General features: G+C 42.0%; 1 protein-coding gene across 4 annotated transcripts in view; it reads right to left on the minus strand.

The window, feature by feature from the left end:
- LOC139993506 (uncharacterized) overlaps positions 1–18,587 on the minus strand; it is a 60,501-nt gene that overhangs the window by 3,682 nt on the left and 38,232 nt on the right. For 3 of the 4 annotated variants that reach the window (XR_011801396.1, XR_011801395.1, XM_074112016.1), the window contains one exon: positions 15,097–16,525. The exons of the other annotated variant lie outside the window; for it this stretch is intronic. Coding sequence is in view for 1 of the 3 variants with exons in the window: in XM_074112016.1 (XP_073968117.1) it covers positions 16,491–16,525 (35 nt within the window). In the remaining 2 variants the exon portion in view is untranslated. Of the gene's footprint in view, positions 1–15,096; positions 16,526–18,587 lie in introns of those variants that run through there. 4 annotated transcript variants of the gene reach the window in all.

Below are 18,587 nucleotides of genomic sequence, written 5' to 3' on the forward strand. Positions count from 1 at the left end.
AAGGATCGCTTGATTAACTCTTTACCAAGACGTAGGTTATTCACTGATCGTACAAACACACTAGGTATCTAACTAATGCGACTGTAAGAAAAAGAATGACTTTCCGTCGCAACGACGCTGCAGAGGAAAACTATGGTGGGATGTGCCTAAGGGCACGAGGTCATCGGATTCGTCAAAGAAAGCCTCCGCTCGGAGGGTGAGGGAAATAGACGTTGCTGTTAATTGGTTAATCTCCATTGTATTTTCGTCCAGTCGCGGGGAGACGCGATCGTTTGATGTAGCGCGTCAACGGGAGTCGTAAATTCCCGCTACGATTGCACGAATGGACACCACGAGCAGGCCGATCCCCTTATTTCTTTTAGGATAATAGGGGTGATTAGTTTTTAATATAACTGGAATCCACAGTTATAGAATATATATATATATTTATTTACACTAGCCTACAATAATTATTGCGTCGACAGAAATAGTTTGACTTCGTTGTGTTGGAAAGCACAGTAATTGATTAATCCGAAGATGGATCGATTTGATGGATAGAACGCCGAGAGATTGATTTTGATACGTATCGATTTTATCCGTTAGCGGTTAAGACGTGTGCGGTAAGATTTTGGAAGAAAGACTGACTGCCCTAGGATAAATTTCTTGTCCTCTCGGGGAGACGACCCCCTCCGCGCTCCCATCACGCCACCGTTCGCGCCGATGATCACGTATGCCGACTTCTTTGTGTAATTAAAGAACGGATCGAGTCGACGTTTCTGGAACTCGCGGCCGGGCGGCAACCGTGCGCTCGTCGATACATTGTATATCCCGTCGGGGAGATGAAACGATTTGTGTATGACGCTAGAGGACCGCGAGAGACGGTTAGAAACACGATCCATATCAAGCTTCGCGACGTAACATACTCCCCCCGTTGATCGGATACTGATCAAAATTTCTGGAAATGTTTAGGCATCTATTTTCTCCACCTCCTTCACCCTTCTTGGTAATTCGGACCTCTCCGTATCAGGTTGACAGGGCAGGGGAACCAGTCGTTTGACGCCGCGATCCAGGGTATTGGTTGCTGTCTTTATCGTGACTGTGCGGATGATGCCATCTGCTCCAGGGTGTACCTTGATGACGCGGCCTAAGGGCCATTGCATCGAAGGAATGTTGTCCTCCCGGATTAGGACGATGGTGCCTTCGCGAATACTGTGAGCGCCCTTGCTCCATTTGTTACGTCTGGTTAACTCAGTGAGGTATTCGCGGTACCATCGGTTCCAAAAATGTTGTTTTAACTGGTTGATCCGCTGCCAACTGGATAATCGGTTTGGTGGAATATTTCTGAAATCTCGTTCGTGTAAACTGGTTAGTGCATCTCCTATTAAAAAATGACCGGGGGTGAGGACAGGCGGATCATTAGGATCGGATGATATCGGAGTAATGGGACGGGAGTTCAAGATGGCTTCAATCTCAATAACAAGTGTGTTGAGGTGTTCATACGTTAATACTTCCGTGCCGACGACGCGTATTAGATGACGTTTGAACGATTTCACTGCGGCTTCCCACAAACCCCCGAAATGTGGTGAGTTGGGCGGATTAAAACTCCATTGTATTTTTCTATCGGTGAGAAAACTCTGTATCTTTTCGTTGTGCTCGTCTGACTGGAAGAGGGCTCGAAGCTCGTTCAATTCTCTATTAGCCCCGACAAAGTTGGTGCCGTTATCCGAGAGAATTGTCGCGCAATGTCCTCGTCGGGATATAAATCGTCGTAAAGCTGCTAGGAAAGCTGCGGTGGTAAGGTCACTTACCAATTCGATGTGTACAGCTCTGGTTGCTAGACATATGAAGATAGCGACGTAAACCTTGACCTTGCTGCGGTTGCGGTGCCTCCTCTCTTTGATGTAGAAGGGGCCGCAATAATCAGTCCCGACGTTGGTGAATGGCCGTGACTCGGTAATGCGCGCCTCTGGGAGATCCCCCATCAGGTATTCTACTGGGGGTGGGTTAGATCGGCAACATCGTACGCACCCTTTGATAGTTCGCCATACTTGACTGCGACCATCGATGGGCCAATAGCGTTGCCTCACTGCGTATAATGTTGATTGTGTTCCTGCGTGATGATTAGTCGTGTGCTCATGATAAATGATCAGTTTTGTAATTGGGGCTTTCGGTAAAATGATAGGGTGTTTTTGTTGGAACGGAATCGGTGAGTTACTGAGTCTTCCTCCGACTCGTAGTATCCCCTCCTTATCGATGAAGGGATTTGAAGCTTTGGAGCTTCCCTCCAACCTCGTTGATCCGGTCCTTCTGGAGCTGGCGAATTTCATTTGAGAAATAAGTGTTTTGTATCACCTGTATCAATTTGTTGTAGGATGAATTAATTTCATCTACTGTCAGCGGTGTCGCTCGATTTTGTTTGGTTTTCCAACGAAGGCATCGAGCGACGACTCTTATGAGCTTCGGCCAGGGAGAATATCGGTCTAAGATGGAAGGTTCGATCGTATTGCTGGTTAAACATATTGTTCTTTTTTGTTCTGGGATTTCGTCCGCCGTTATGGGGCTCCAATTTGGCCAACTCTCTTCGGTCTGATTAAGCCACTCCGGTCCGGTTTTCCAAATGGCCTGATTTAAAAATTCTTTAGGCGTTTGACCTCTGGAGATCAAATCCGCTGGATTATCGGTGGTGGGCACATGTCGCCAGTCGTCGATATTGGTTTTGTTTTGTATTTCGGATACTCGATTCGCCACAAAGGTTTTTAGTGTGTGTGTTGAAGATTTGATCCATTGGAGCACGATAGATGAGTCCGTCCAGTAAACGGTTCGAGAAATTCTTGTCGTTAAAGAATATTTCACAACTGAAATCAACGAAGTAAGAAGTAGTGCTCCGCTTAATTCGAGTCTTGGTATGGTCAGAGTTTTGAGTGGGGCTACTTTGGAGCGCGCCGTTAGTAATATAGTCTGGATGATTCCGTCAACATTGATCGTACGAATATACACACAGGCTCCGTACGGCTTCTCGCTGGCGTCGCAAAAACCATGAAGCTCGATGTTAACAGCTGTTTTGATGATGGTTTTTCGGGGAAACTGGATGTTATTCAATAATGGTAATTGTGAATAGTATCGATTCCATTCTGAATGTAGATCTGATGGAAGCGATTCATCCCAGTCCACCTTCAGTGTCCAGACTCGTTGCAATAGGATTTTTGCTCGAACTATCACTGGCGCGAGTAATCCCAGTGGATCATATATTCTGGCAATCACAGAGCTGATTGATCGTTTGGTGATGTGTGACATTTTAATTTTTGTTTCAACTGAGTAGAGGATTGCATCGTCATGCGAATCCCAAAAAACCCCAAGAGTTTTCAGAGTTGCAGACTCCCCCAATTGTAGTCTTCGATTTTTATCGACTTCTGACAGCCCACGTAGTATGTCTTGGTCGTTGGATGCCCATTCTCTTATATTCAACCCGGCAGATCGTAGTAGTTTGGTTAATTCTTTTCTGATAGACACTGCTTCTTCCTTTGTGTCAGCTCCGGTGAGAGCATCATCGACGTAGAAATCACGTCTCAAAATCGATGAAGCGCGTGGGAATCGATGGCCCTCGTCCTCTGCCAATTGTTTTAGGCACCGAAGGGCAAGGTACGGAGCTGCGGATAACCCGAAGGTCACGGTGTTGAGCCGGTAGGTTTCGACCTCGTTTTTGGAATTGCTCCACAGAATATGCTGATACTTTCGATCTTCTGGTCTCACCAGGATTTGACGATACATTTTTTCAATATCGCCAGTTAGGACATACTGGTGAGAGCGAAATTTCAACAAAATGCTAACTAGATCTTCTTGTAGCTTTGGACCGGTGTGAAGAGTGTCGTTGAGTGAAACTCCGGTGGTGCTGGACGCTGATCCGTCGAACACAACCTGAAGTTTAGTGGTATCGCTTGATTCCTTGACCACGCCGTGATGCGGTAAATAATATACGTTATCGGAGGGATCAGCGGATGTGATTTTGCTCATGTGTCCCAGGTCCAGATACTCTTGAATAACCGCGCGATATGCTGTTTCGAATTGCTTATCGCGGCGGAATCGACGATGAAGTGAGGTGAGCCTATTCATGGCTACGGCCTTCGAAGTTCCCAATGAAGGAAGTCTTTCATTGAATGGTAGGGCGACGATGTATCGCCCTTCTTTCGTGCGTCGGACATGATTTCGGAAATGTTCCTCACATGTTCTTTCTGATTCCGACAAATATGTGGTGGGGGGTCCTTCATCGAGTTCCCAGAAACGCGCTAGATCGGCTTGCAAATCAGTTGTGTTGACGTGAAAAGAACGTGTAGCTATTTGTGCGTTTGGGCTCCCCCCGATGACCCAACCGAATCTTTTGTAAGCATAACTCGGAATGGTTTGCTTGATTCAACTTGATTTGCCCGATGCATAATGATGCTAAAGTTGGTCCTGCGCTTAATAATACTTCGATCGGGCGTGACTGGTGGAATTCTGGATCAGCTAGTCGTAGATTCTTGGGTAGATTGATTAGCGATCGATCGATGGGTTGGTCCGGAATTGCTGGCGATATAGTAGGTATTACTAAAAATTTCATTGTGCTTGAGTATGTGCCATCTACAGAAGTAAGGGTGGCCGTGATTTGTTGCTTCGCAATGGTAGTCAAATTATCTAGGGTTCCGATTGGCACCGAACATCTCCTTTGTTTGAGGTAAAGTGAGCGGGCGAATTCTTCAGTCATAAAATTCATGCTAGATCCGGTGTCTAGCAACGCCCTAGCTCGGATGGGAAGTGCCTTGTTATTTAAAGTATTTATCTGCGCAGTGACTAACAAATCGTGATTTAGTGGAGCTTGTGGAGATATATCTGGTGCCTCGGTCGCCTTTTCTATTGTCATGTTCAGTCATTTTTTCTTGGATCGCTGTTCTTTGGCTGATCCGTGCGATTCGATCGAGTTAGGTCGCGGTGAACGTGGTTCGTGGCGATGAATAGATCTTTGTTTGGATTCGGTAGCACGTCTTGAACGGTGGGTATGACGAGGTGTCGGTGACCCGGTGGGAGATCGGCTTTTATTATAACGGTCGTTCGATGAATGACTGTTAGAGGATCGATCGCTCGACGATCGACCGCTTGATGATCGTTTGCTTAATGATCGATCGCTCGGTGGCCTACTGCAAGGTGATCGCGAGTTCGAAACCTTATCACTGACCTGAATGTTATCTCGATGGAGAAGAGTATGGTGTCGTCGTCGACATATGCGACATGATCCGGCGGGGCAATGGGTAATGGTGTGTCCTTTGCCTAGGCAATTTGTGCATAACGATGCCTTCTTTATTAGTTCAGCGCGTGTCTTGGCGGGCTTTCCTCTGAAGAATTGGCAATTCTTTATGTCATGAGACCCTCGGCATATGTGACATGTCCAGGTCCCTTTTGCGGTAGAGAAAGTTTGTCCTCGTGACGAATTAGGTTGATGACTGGGACGTTGATGAGACGACTCTTTTGTCTCCCTCGGTCTGGTATTGGGTTGGTCGCCGTTTGCCCGTACCGTCAGAAAATCTATTAGATGCGTATACGAGGGCATTCTTTTATCGGGCAATGTATGATGCCACTTGCGTACAGTTGATGAGGGTAACTTAGATGTGAATAAATCGATCAAGATGACATTCGACGTGACCGGCTCCCCTAATTTCTCTAATGCTTTAAGATTCAATTTTACCGTCTCAAGAAAATCATCTATGGCATCTGGTGTTTCTTTCGATATCTTGGGATAATCGCTTATCAGCTGCCAATGGCGTTTGACTTCGTTGTGTCGGAAAGCACAGTAATTGATTAATCCGAAGATGGATCGATTTGATGGATAGAACGCCGAGAGATTGATTTTGATACGTATCGATTTTATCCGTTAGCGGTTAAGACGTGTGCGGTAGGATTTTGAAAGAAAGACTGACTGCCCTAGGATAAATTTCTTGTCCTCTCGGGGAGACGACCCCCTCCGCGCTCCCATCACGCCACCGTTCGCGCCGATGATCACGTATGCCGACTTCTTTGTGTAATTAAAGAACGGATCGAGTCGACGTTTCTGGAACTCGCGGCCGGGCGGCAACCGTGCGCTCGTCGATACATTGTATATCCCGTCGGGGAGATGAAACGATTTGTGTATGACGCTAGAGGACCGCGAGAGACGGTTAGAAACACGATCCATATCAAGCTTCGCGACGTAACATCCATGTTGGCGGTTAGAAAAGGATGCTAGCCGCTCTCGAGAGAGGGTTCCTAGCGGGAAACGTCGTACGCGAGGAAAGCAGATCTCCCGTATCTTGCCGCAATAGGTGACAGATATACGGGCTGATATAATAAAGACTGTTTGCCAATCTAAATAATAATAATACCAATCTAGTTAACCAGATCCTAAGATTTGTAACGGTTCCTCAGGCTATCTGAACATAAACTGCGAATGATGCGTCGGCATCTGGCGACCATCTTACCCAAAGAATGGGGGGGTCTGTGTGTGGCCGCTGGAATGTTTTATTGTCAAGTGCCGGTACGGCCAATTCTTTAAAGGAAAGCTATGTAACTTTATATCTCTGTTAGGTGGAACGTTCATCCCGTGACCGTGGCTACACTCGGCGACCGGTCGTCGCCTCGAGCCCAAGCTCATTGTCTCAAGTTTCGAATGGCTGTGTTTGGGTTATTTCGTGAATGCTATTGAGGTTTTTCCAAGTAATTCCAACGGGTGGCCTCGTTGTCCTTTCATCTCCGACATATATATTTCTGTATGAGGGCAATTATTTTGTGTCATGATAATTTCTTTTATTTACAGTTACAATTTAATTTAATAAATATTTTGATTTCAAAGAAAAAAAGTATTATACTACTATCGACCCCATGGCGTGTTAAGGGATAGTTGTAATACACTTTCTCCGGTCTCCATTTTTTATTAATAACGTAAATATTACTTGTCATAACGCGAACTGCTGTGACTCATTATCAGATAGCTACGTAGGACTTTAGTATAAGAGCTTTTCCTGCAAATATAATAGATTTTCGGTAATCGTAATTCAAAGACAAATTGTTACCTTCAATCCCAGTCTTCCGTGCTCACGCTCTGGAATCAGGACGTGATGCGATATTGTTACGCCACGAGGCTCTGCAGAGATCGTATTTCCAACCGTCGCTCGCGGTCCTCCAGCGTCGCAGATACATCCTCTTATCTGCCCGACGAAAAATATACATTGTATCGACGAGCGCATATTTGTCACCAAGTAACGAGTTCTGGAACCGTCGATCTCGGACCGTTATTTTCTAACGAAGAAGTCGGCCTGCGTGATCATCGACGCGTGTGTCACACACTCAAGAAAACCATCCGCTTAGTAACCAGATAGACCGAACACCCTGCATGCCGCATCTGTTGAAACAATAGACTAACGAGACCCCCTCCAAAGGGACTAAGTCCTCGGTGGAGGGACCTTCCCAAACCGACAAAAGGACAGTCTTCCGTAGCATCTCGAAGCTATCTGTTGTAACCGTCACTCTGTTGGATTTCTGCAATAAATCTCATTTTCCCAAATAAAGTTTCATTTCCTTCACCCTGTTCGTGAAAGAATCGTTCGTTCGTGCCGCGACGCGAGTACATCACCGACGATTTGTTAATTTCGCAATCTTTTGTGTCTCCGACGTGACAAAATTGGCGATCCTGCCACGATCCATTCATCGCATCAAGGGGAAACTTCAAAGGGAAGTCTACGGATTCTACAGCGAAGGACCACGGTCACCTCTTTGATCAAAAGAAGGGTCTATGAAGAATCTCGGTAAGCTGGTTTTCGAATATTATCGAAATCCTAAACCCAAAATACGTTCTGAAGATAGTGACTCTTCCGAAAATATCGCGTCTATCAAGATGAATCCAACTGACATGAGTACGGCAAAGCAGAGCGAATTAATTATGACTGTGATCGAACAACTTCAAAGTCTAACTCACGAGTTCAGAAACTTTAGAAGTAATACTGATCAAAATATGAATAGAATAAAAGAATTCGCGGAAACTTGTGATAAAAATCGGGCCAAAGAAATACGAGGCCTTGCAAAGGCTATGGAACTAAGGTACGATACCGAAACTGACCAACCGCTCACGAGCACGCCTTTAGCAACCGGTGTTGACCAAATGACAGACGACGAAACCGACGAACCAAATGTTTCACGAAAACAACGAAGTAATCACGTTACGACTAGACAAGGAAACGACCGCAACGAAGACCAAGGGCTTGACGCAGACAAGGCCATACAAACTATCGAAACACTACGGGGTCGAGATGACGTAGGCGTTGAAGATTTCATCTCATCGGTCCGCAAAGCAAGAGCCAGATGTAAGGCAAGTGAAAGAGAGCTATTATTAGACCTTATATTAATCCAAAGAATTATCGGTGATGCGAAAAGAAACATACGGTATCTAAGGATTGACTCGTTCGAAGAATTGTATTCGTGCTTGAGACAACATGTGCAAACACCAACAACTATCAGCAATTGTAGAGACAGACTAAGGAATTTAAAACAAGGGGCAACAGAAAGTGTGCAATCTTTCAACTCTAGATTCCGACAACAGCTCAATGAACTGAATTACGCAGTTCAAAACGAAAATCGTACACCAACCGAACGACGCATAGCCATAGATATTGAAGAACGCGAGGCGCTCAAAACATATTTACTCAACCTACGACATGAAATAGGACAGATGGTAGTGGTTAGCGACCCGAAAAACCTGAACCTTGCCCAACAATTAGCCGCTGATCGAGAACAATGGCTACGAGAAGCGAATCGTGTCGCCAATCGCCCAAGGAACCAATCCTACAACACCATACCGGCACCCAAGCAAAATGCTACGAACCCACAACTGCGAAGTTTTGCTCGGTCATCTGGGCGACCATTAGACGACCACGTGAAACCGAAGTGTCCCAAGTGTTTGCGAACCGGACACACGGCCGGAGGTTGCTACCCCCAAAATTTTCCATTTGCCAACCAAGGAAAACTTCCACCTCGAGTAAACCAGACAACGGAGAACCGAGAAGAAACATGCCGAGGGTTAACTGTACCACCACCGGAAGATTATTGTCGATCGAGTTGCGACGAAGAGACGGAAAAAGAGCCAGATTTCTCGTCGACACTGGAGCAGGAATAAATCTCATAAAGAAGGGCACTTCACTGAACGCTCAAACCTCCAGTCCAAAAACTTTCCTAATGGGAAACGACAAACACACCACAAACAAAGTTTGTAACCTAAATATTTTCAAGAAGGATCATCAGTTCCATATAGTCCCTGACAATTTTCCTCTAATCGAAGACGGAATAATCGGACTCCCATTCCTTAAGAAGTACCGATATAACGTCACTAACGACAAACTGACCCTAGACGAGATCACATTACCTTTCCAGAGCACCGATAACGAGATAGGACCAGGCGAAACTTTAACCTCAACTCAATACATCGGAGGAAAGCCCACCACAATATGCTTTATCAACACTGGTAAGCAAATCTGCCATATTACAAACGAGATAGAAAAACCGGATAGATTGACACAAATTAATAAATTTGCGCGAGTAATACGCACTAAACATATTGATCCAGAACTTCGAGAACCTCTTGAAAAAATCCTTATTAACTACTTAGACGTTTTTAACATGGAAACAGACTCACTACCATGCACTAACTTAACCGAACATACAATCACACTCAAAACAGACAAACCCATAAACGTCAAATCTTATAGACCGCCCGAATGTCATAAAAAAGAAATCGAGACTCAAATCAACGACATGTTAAACAAACACATCATAGAACCATCGGATAGTCCATATAACGCACCAATTTGGGTAGTTCCAAAGAAATTAGACGCATCAGGTAAACAAAAGTGGAGGATTGTTATAGACTTTCGGAAGTTAAACGAGCAAACAGACCAAGACGCGTATCCTTTACCGAATGCGGACGAGATACTCGATCATTTAGGCAAGGCTAAATTTTTCTCAGCCCTAGACCTCTCATCAGGATTTCACCAAATACCTATGGAACAAAAATCAAAAAAATATACTGCGTTTTCAACTCCACAAGGTCACTTTCACTATAATCGCATGCCCTTCGGACTCAAAAATGCACCGGCAACGTTCCAACGCATGATGGATACCGCGCTACGGGGCTTGGTAGGAAATAACTGCTTTGTATACTTAGACGATATCATAATATTCGGAAGCACCATCCAAGAACACAACCGAAATCTAGCTATTGTATTAGACAGATTACAAAATTTAGGGTTAAAAATAGAACCAGATAAATGCGAATTTTTAAAACCAGAGTTGGAGTATTTAGGGCACGTAGTAACAAAAGAAGGAGTAAAGCCTAACCCCGAAAAGATCCAGGCCGTGAAGGATTTTAAAATACCAAAAACCGCGACTCACATAAGATCATTCTTAGGACTCGTTGGGTACTATAGGAAATTTATACGCAATTTTTCCAAAATCGCGAAACCACTGACGGACCTCACAAAGAAAGACACTCCATTCCACTGGACTGATAAACAACAGTTTGCATTTGACACACTGAAACAAAAACTCTGTGAAGCCCCTGTACTGCAATATCCGGACTTTGAAAAAACGTTCACGTTAATAACAGACGCAAGTAACGACGGATTAGGAGCAATACTCTCCCAGGACGGACATCCATGCTGTTACATATCCCGAACCTTAAACCCTCCCGAGAAAAACTATTCCACAACCGAAAAGGAGTTACTAGCGATAGTATGGTCAATCAAAAGACTGAGACAATATTTGCTTGGTAGAAAATTTAAGATTCAAAGTGATCATCAAGCTTTGAAGTGGCTAAAAAATGTTAAGGATCCCTCATCGAGACTCATGCGATGGCGCTTGAGACTCGAGGAGTATGATTATGAAATAGAATACAAAAAGGGAAGAGAAAATACAGCTGCAGACGCTCTGTCCCAATTGTATCCTATCACCAATGGAGAGATTCAATCCGGCTTAGAAAACCCGAACTATTACGACGAATATGTCGACTGGAAAACAAATATCACCCCAGCTCCAATAATTCAAAAGATTAACAGACCACACTTTAAACAAATTACAAAGACCGAATTAGGAGACTTTAACGAACAGCACTGGTTGCATCAATTAACTAAACACTTTATTAACCAGACTGGACACTTGCATATAGGAATAAATGACAATAGCTTCAGTACATTAGAAAAAGTTAACATTCAACTCATGTTAAGGTTTCTAACAACTAGGTTCCCTCAAATAAAATTGGTATTTGGACAAGATCCGCCAGTAGACTACGATAACGAACAAAAGCAAACTATACTGCGCGAGAACCATAACGAAATAGTAGGACACTTAGGTATACACCGCACCGTGAAACGAATACAAGAACACCATCACTGGACAAACCTAGAGCAGGACGTTACAGAATTTATACAAAACTGCGAAACCTGCCAACGAGAAAAATTAAACCGTATTAGGGCCAAAGAGCAACCCGTAATAACTGACACACCCGTTAACCCTAATGATAAAATCGCAATGGACATATTCGGACCCCTAACCAAAACCAGACGAGGCAACCAATTTATCCTATCTATCCAAGACCAATTAACCAAATATCTCGTTCTCATACCTTTAAAAGACCAAACAGCCAACTCGATTATTAACGAACTCCTGGATCACTATGTATATATATTTTCTGCACCGAAAAGTATCCTCACGGACATGGGACGAAATTTCGTATGTAAACTGATGGATACATTCGAAGAGGCTTTCAAAATTCGACACGTAAAAACCACTTCTTTCCACCCGCAATCTAACGGTTCTCTTGAACGGACACACGCTGTGGTAAAAGATCTCATTCGAACTTGTACGACCGACCGACAGAACGACTGGGACGAAAATTTAAAATTGATATGTATGGGATATAATACTTCAGTACACGAAACGACCGGACACACCCCATTCGAACTAACATTTGGACGACAAGCTAACATGCCATCCTCGATATCAAACACCCCCATCCTAACTAAAGATCAATTATTTAAACTCTGGAGGAACCGACATAATGCCTATATAGCGAAAGCGAGAGAAATCACTGAATCAAACAAAAGGCGGTATCAAAGGGATCAGATTCGAAAAATTATTAAAACACAAACTATATTCCAAGTAAAAGACAGAGTATGGGTACATAACGATCACAAAACCAACAAACTAGATCACGAATGGCTAGGACCTGCAGAAATCCTCTCCTCCAATCCACCCACCTACCTAATCGAATATTCCAACGGTCATACGCAAAGAATCCACGGTAACAGGCTAAAACCCTACTTTTCAGGAAGAAGACCATAACATGGATCATTTTAACACTTGAATACATTAAAAGCGACCTAGCAGTAAAACCACTAAATTACGCCAACATTTTCTTGGAACACATCGACGACTTCTATCTGTACAACGAACAAATAGATATCACCCTTATAGTAAAGCTTAACGATCCAATTGATCAAGTTGATAGATTACAACGCGTGATAGATTTAATAGACCGTCAATGTAAACCACCTTGCGCTCACATACCAGAAATAAGTAGCCTAAAATCTAAATACAGAAATCTTCAAAACCTGTCTCGGCAGCTCAAATTATTATTGCATTACAGAAGCAAACGCGGATTGCTTAATGTCATAGGCTCAGTATCCAAAACTTTGTTCGGAACCCTCGACGAAAATGACCTAGAACTCATTAACAAAAACATCGACACATTATTCGACTCCAACAATAAAATAAAAACAATCTTTAGTGACCAAACCGCACTTATCAAACGCGTGGTAGACGACACCAAAACAGATCAACTCGAAAACCTTGCCAACAATATACACAAGATTGAAAACCACAATGGAAAAAACGAAATATTAGTCTCCCTAGTAATTCAAACTGAATTTACCATATCGGAACTCCATGTTAACGTCGACGAAATTTTTAACACTGTTACGTTAGGAAAACAAGGAATCATAAATCCACGAGTTATAGAACCTGAACAATTCCTACAAACACTTGACCAATTAACGAGACAAAACTTTATGACCAACCATATCGAACCCTCAGTTCAAAATTTTCAACTAATTCTAGATCTAAGTAAATTAAAAATATGGATAAGAGATAACAAACTTATATATACAATAACTGTGGCGGTTTTGGAAGACAATGAATGGAAAATAACAAAAATTTATCCGATACCTTCTAAACAAAACTCTGTATTCATTGCGCCTGTAATAGAAACTGACTTGATATTAACCAATTCAGAACAATACATCTTTGCCGATAGTCACTACTTAGACAGATATTGTAAACGAACAGCAATCATCCATATTTGCAAAAGAACTCAACCGAGTCACAATAGAATGAACTCACCCGAATGCGGGTCAGAATTAATTAATAATCAACGGACAGTCAAAACTTGTCCGACTGCTGCCTTCAAATTGGAAGGATTGACGTTCGTACCTTTGCAGACAGAAAACCATTACATTGTTATCCCTACGAAAAATGTACAAATCGACGTATTATGTAAGACACATAAAATCCTAGAGATTAGACAGCCTAGTTTAATAAGCAGTAAAACCGGGTGCATAATCACCTACGATCATAATATTATGAAGATAGGAGGTTCACATAAAAATATCTCTTACGAAACCAAATTTAAGAATAGTATATACAGCTTCGAAGAAACGGACGTTCCGATATTAGAGAAAATATTAGAAACAGCTCCAAGAGTAATTCATAACTTTAACCAATATAAAGCCGACCTCGATATGTTGCAAATGCAAATCAGTACCCTACAATTTGAGCGACGCATAAATTCATTAAAGGGATGTGGCATATCCACACTACAAATATTAGGAATCGTAGCTCTAGGATTAGGAACAATATATGTAATGTACAAAGGTAAAATTTTCGAATGTCTATGCCGATCACTTCCCAAAAACTTATGTATCAAAATACTCTGCCCTACCGCTCGCATAAACAGGATCGATCAAACACCAACAGCACCAAGGACGGTCACTTATCAAAACATCGCAGATGATGAAAATAGCGGGGTCATTCAAGTCAGACGACCCACCAGAACCATACGCTTCCACGGAGTAAAGCGAATCTAAGAAGGGGGGAATGTCACACACTCAAGAAAACCATCCGCTTAGTAACCAGATAGACCGAACACCCTGCATGCCGCATCTGTTGAAACAATAGACTAACGAGACCCCCTCCAAAGGGACTAAGTCCTCGGTGGAGGGACCTTCCCAAACCGACAAAAGGACAGTCTTCCGTAGCATCTCGAAGCTATCTGTTGTAACCGTCACTCTGTTGGATTTCTGCAATAAATCTCATTTTCCCAAATAAAGTTTCATTTCCTTCACCCTGTTCGTGAAAGAATCGTTCGTTCGTGCCGCGACGCGAGTACATCACCGACGATTTGTTAATTTCGCAATCTTTTGTGTCACCGACGTGACACGTGCGATGGCGTGAGCCGAGCATAGGGGGGATCGTCTCCCCGAAAGACAAAGAACCGAAATCTGTAACCGATGAGTCTCATTCGACAACTGTAACCGCACAGTCGTATCTGAACAGTCTCATTATAGAATTCACACCGCATACATAAGAAATCGAGTCGAATCTCTGTAAAACATTAACTGTACCTATCACGAAACAATTTGTGACGCTTCTATTATAATTTAATTTATTGTGAAAAATACATGCTATATTAACCTGTTAACACAGTGTTAATTTCATTCAACCACCCCTATTATCTTAATCGAAACAAGGGGAACGACTATTTCACGGCGTCGATTATACGAATCGTAGCGAGAATTTACGCCTCTCGCTGACGCGTTTTCCTCGCGACCGCGTCTCTCCGCGAACAGTCGTAACAGATATCATACATATGACCAGCAGAACGAAAAATATACAAAAATTATTTTCGATAAGATATTCTACTTATATATATGTATAGTTTTAAAGTTTGTTATTGTCGGTAATTAAATCATATTTTGATTTATACACTAATACAAGATATAAATATGATATTTATCTCCTCAATAACATGTCAGGAAAATTATTATGTCCTTTCATCTCCGACACGGCCATTCTGACTATCACACGTCCTCGGGTGTATCTAAAATATTGGATTTTCCCAACATTAGACTCTATATAATTGACGTTACGTACAATTTAACCAAGTGTCCAAATAGGTCAAGGGTCCAGTTCAACAACAAAAATTTTGATCGGCGGTACGATAACAAAAGTAAATCAGTGGCATTGTGATTAGTATGCAAAGTGCTAACTGCATTCTGTGAATTACCACTCAGACCGTAATGACACAGTGGACCATTTTCGATTTCGCATCCAAACGAATCTCATTTTCCCGGATCACATGACCACACTTGGGCTCATGTAAACTTCATCACACGGCCGCACCTAGGCTCATGTAAACATTCCCCGCTACGTGTTACGTACATAATGATCCTCCGAGATCGGGATACTGATGTCGCCATGGTCACTGTCCCTGCCATCACCACTGATATCCAACTCAGCAGGACTGCAACCATCTGGTATCTTCCTCAACCTATCATGACTGTATTTGTATGATCGCTTACCACCTAATGTTTTTAAGGTGTACCTATATCCTTTCAAAATCTCTGCTATTACAAATAGACCCTTAAACTTTGGATTTAATTTAGTTTGATTTTTTTCCTCATTTTTACGTAGTACAAAATCATGGAGACTAAATCTAATCACTTTAACTTTAGTTTTGTCGAACCTATCTTTATCGTATCTAGCATTAATTTCTATATTTTTTATAGCCTGCTGCCTTACATCGGAGATATCTACCACCTTTTCTTGAATGTTGTCGGGTAGCAATAACCCGAAGGGTCTTACTGTTTTACCAATTAATAATTCTAACGGGCTCGATTTAGTTACACGGTTGGTGGTGCAATTTAGAGCCAATTGTATTTCGCCGATCGCGTCTTACCATAACCGTGTCGCGTAAAAATTATGATAAAACAAGAAACTTGTCAATTTCCGAACAGGAGATCGAGTTCTTTATTTCTTACTCAATTTGTACAGTATTATTTTTGGTTCGCGATGATACACTTTCAATACTTAGGGTAGTTGAGAATTTTTTAGACTACCTGGGCGATTCTGGAGGGAGCATTTATATTCTTTTATTCGTTGGAGTGGGAGAAGTGGCTTTGGTCGTACTTACCATATATTTCGGAGAACGGCTAGAGTGACCGAATGCCACCCAGGCGGCTGAGAACGAGTGCTGACCAGACGGTCACACGTGATAAGGCGCTCGGAAGTTTGGTTTTTCATATAGCTGCTCGAATTTCACCTGTGACATTCCCCCCTTCTTAGATTGAGCTTGGCCCCTCAAGTTCTCTTTAGAAGACTTTTGTGGAATCGGACTCGACGTGGCTTGAAAATTACAGCTGATTCCTTCTCTTCCTCGAGGTGGTATCTGTTGGTTGGAATATAGATGTTGGGTGTCGAGGCCAGGGTGCTTGGTACTGGTGGGGCTGTCGCATTGTTTTTTTTTTTTTTTATTGTTTGTTAAATTTTTACAATTTGTCCAGAAGGACATTTGGTAAAATGTTATAGCTTAGAGAATAAAAGAATAAAAAAAATAAAAAAATAAAAATAAAAAATAAAAAAAAAAATAAAAAATAAAAAAATAAATAAAAATAAATAAATAAAGCATGTGGATGGTTACCCCCAGCGGGGTTCCATCTTCTAGGTTTCCTATTGCATCTCTATTTCGAGGTCTGCGGGATGCTTCCTCTTCAGTCTTCTTTCTATTTTGGTTTTATTTGTTTCAGCAGCCAGCTGGTTTGGGTGTGCTGCAAGTCTTTCTTTGTACTTTTTTGCGTATCTAGCGATTTCCTCTTTGACTGTTGGAATTTTTAGATCTTTTCGTAGGTCTTCATTTCTGACGTACCATGGAGCGTTAACTATTGTCCTTAAAATTTTTGCTTGCTCTATTTCTATTTTGCTTATGTGACTCATTGCTGCCGTCCCCCATAGTGGGACTCCGTATGTCCAGATTGGTTTGATTATTGTTTTGTATATATTTAGTTTATTCGTTATGCTTAATTTAGATTTTCTATTGATTAACCAGTACGTCTGCTTCCTTTTTGCACTTATTCTGTTTATTATTGATTTTATATGGTGCTTCCATGTAAGGTGTGTGTCTAAATGTATTCCTAGATATTTGACTTGCTTTGTTTGTGCTATGTGGACGCCGTTCAGTTGGATATCTGGTGTTTTTCCTTTTCTAAGTGTAAATGTTATGTGGTTGCACTTGCTGGTGTTCGCTTTTATTTGTTTGTTTTGCAGCCATTTTTCTATTTTTGTAATGTGTTCTTGTAGCAGTGCGGCGGCCGTTTCTAGATTTGCATTCCTCACTAGTATGGCCGTATCGTCCGCAAACGTCAGTGTTTTGCTGTTGGCAGTTGTTGGTATATCTGCCGTGTATAGTGTGTATAATATTGGTCCTAAGACACTTCCTTGCGGTACTCCTGCCTTGATATCCTTAATTTCAGAGTATGCATCATTTATTTTTACTACAAAGGTTCTGTTGTTTAAGTAAGATTTGAGTAGTTTGTAGATTTGTTCTGGAAATTGCTTTTTGATTGTTTGAAGAAGTTTTTCATGGTTAACTTTGTCGAATGCTTTTTCGATATCCATAAAGAGTGCTGTGCAGTATTGTTTTGTTTCAAGCGACTGTAAGATTTCATTGACGAGTCTATGCATTTGTTCTATTGTGGAGTGTTTATTCCTGAATCCAAATTGATGGTTCGGTATTAGTTTTTCTTCTTCTATTGTTGGTTTTAAGCGGTTATATATTATTTTTTCTAATAATTTGGAAAACGCAGGTAATAATGATATCGGCCTGTAGGATGCAGCTAGATGTGGGTTTTTGTTTGGTTTGGGTAACATCACTATCTGTGCTATTTTCCATAGTGTAGGAAAGTACTGTATTCTTAGAATTGCGTTAAATATTATCGTTGTTAGTCTTATTGCCTTTGGGGGAAGGTTTTTTAAGATTTTCCCATTGATCAAGTCAAATCCTGGTGCTTTACTTGTCTTTGTTGCCTCAATTAAGTTTGTAACTTCTTGCGCTGTTGTGCTGAGTATGGTGCAGCGTTTATCAGTTGTGTTGCTGGCATTTTCCACTTCTTCATTTGTTTGCCATCCAGGGATGCTGTTATTAATTTCATACGGCGAAAATATATTTTGTAGGTGCTTTGAGAATTCTTCTGCCTGTTCTTCGTTGGTTCTGGCCCATGTGTTGTCCATTTTTCTGATTGCTGGGATTGTTTTTACTGTTTTCTTAATTTTGTTAGTGACTTTCCATAGGGAGTAGTCGGTATTCTCATGCGCGGATAGTGATTCGATGAATTTTGAGAATTCGTTATTATGATGTTCCCTTATTTTATTCTTTAGTTCCTTTGCAAGTTTATTTAGGTTTTTCTTGTTTTCTCGTGTTCTCTGTTTTTGCCATTTTGCTTTCGCTTTTCTTT

The sequence above is a fragment of the Bombus fervidus genome, chromosome 13, assembly GCF_041682495.2.
Source record: "Bombus fervidus isolate BK054 chromosome 13, iyBomFerv1, whole genome shotgun sequence".
NCBI classification, from domain to species: Eukaryota; Metazoa; Arthropoda; class Insecta; order Hymenoptera; family Apidae; genus Bombus; species Bombus fervidus.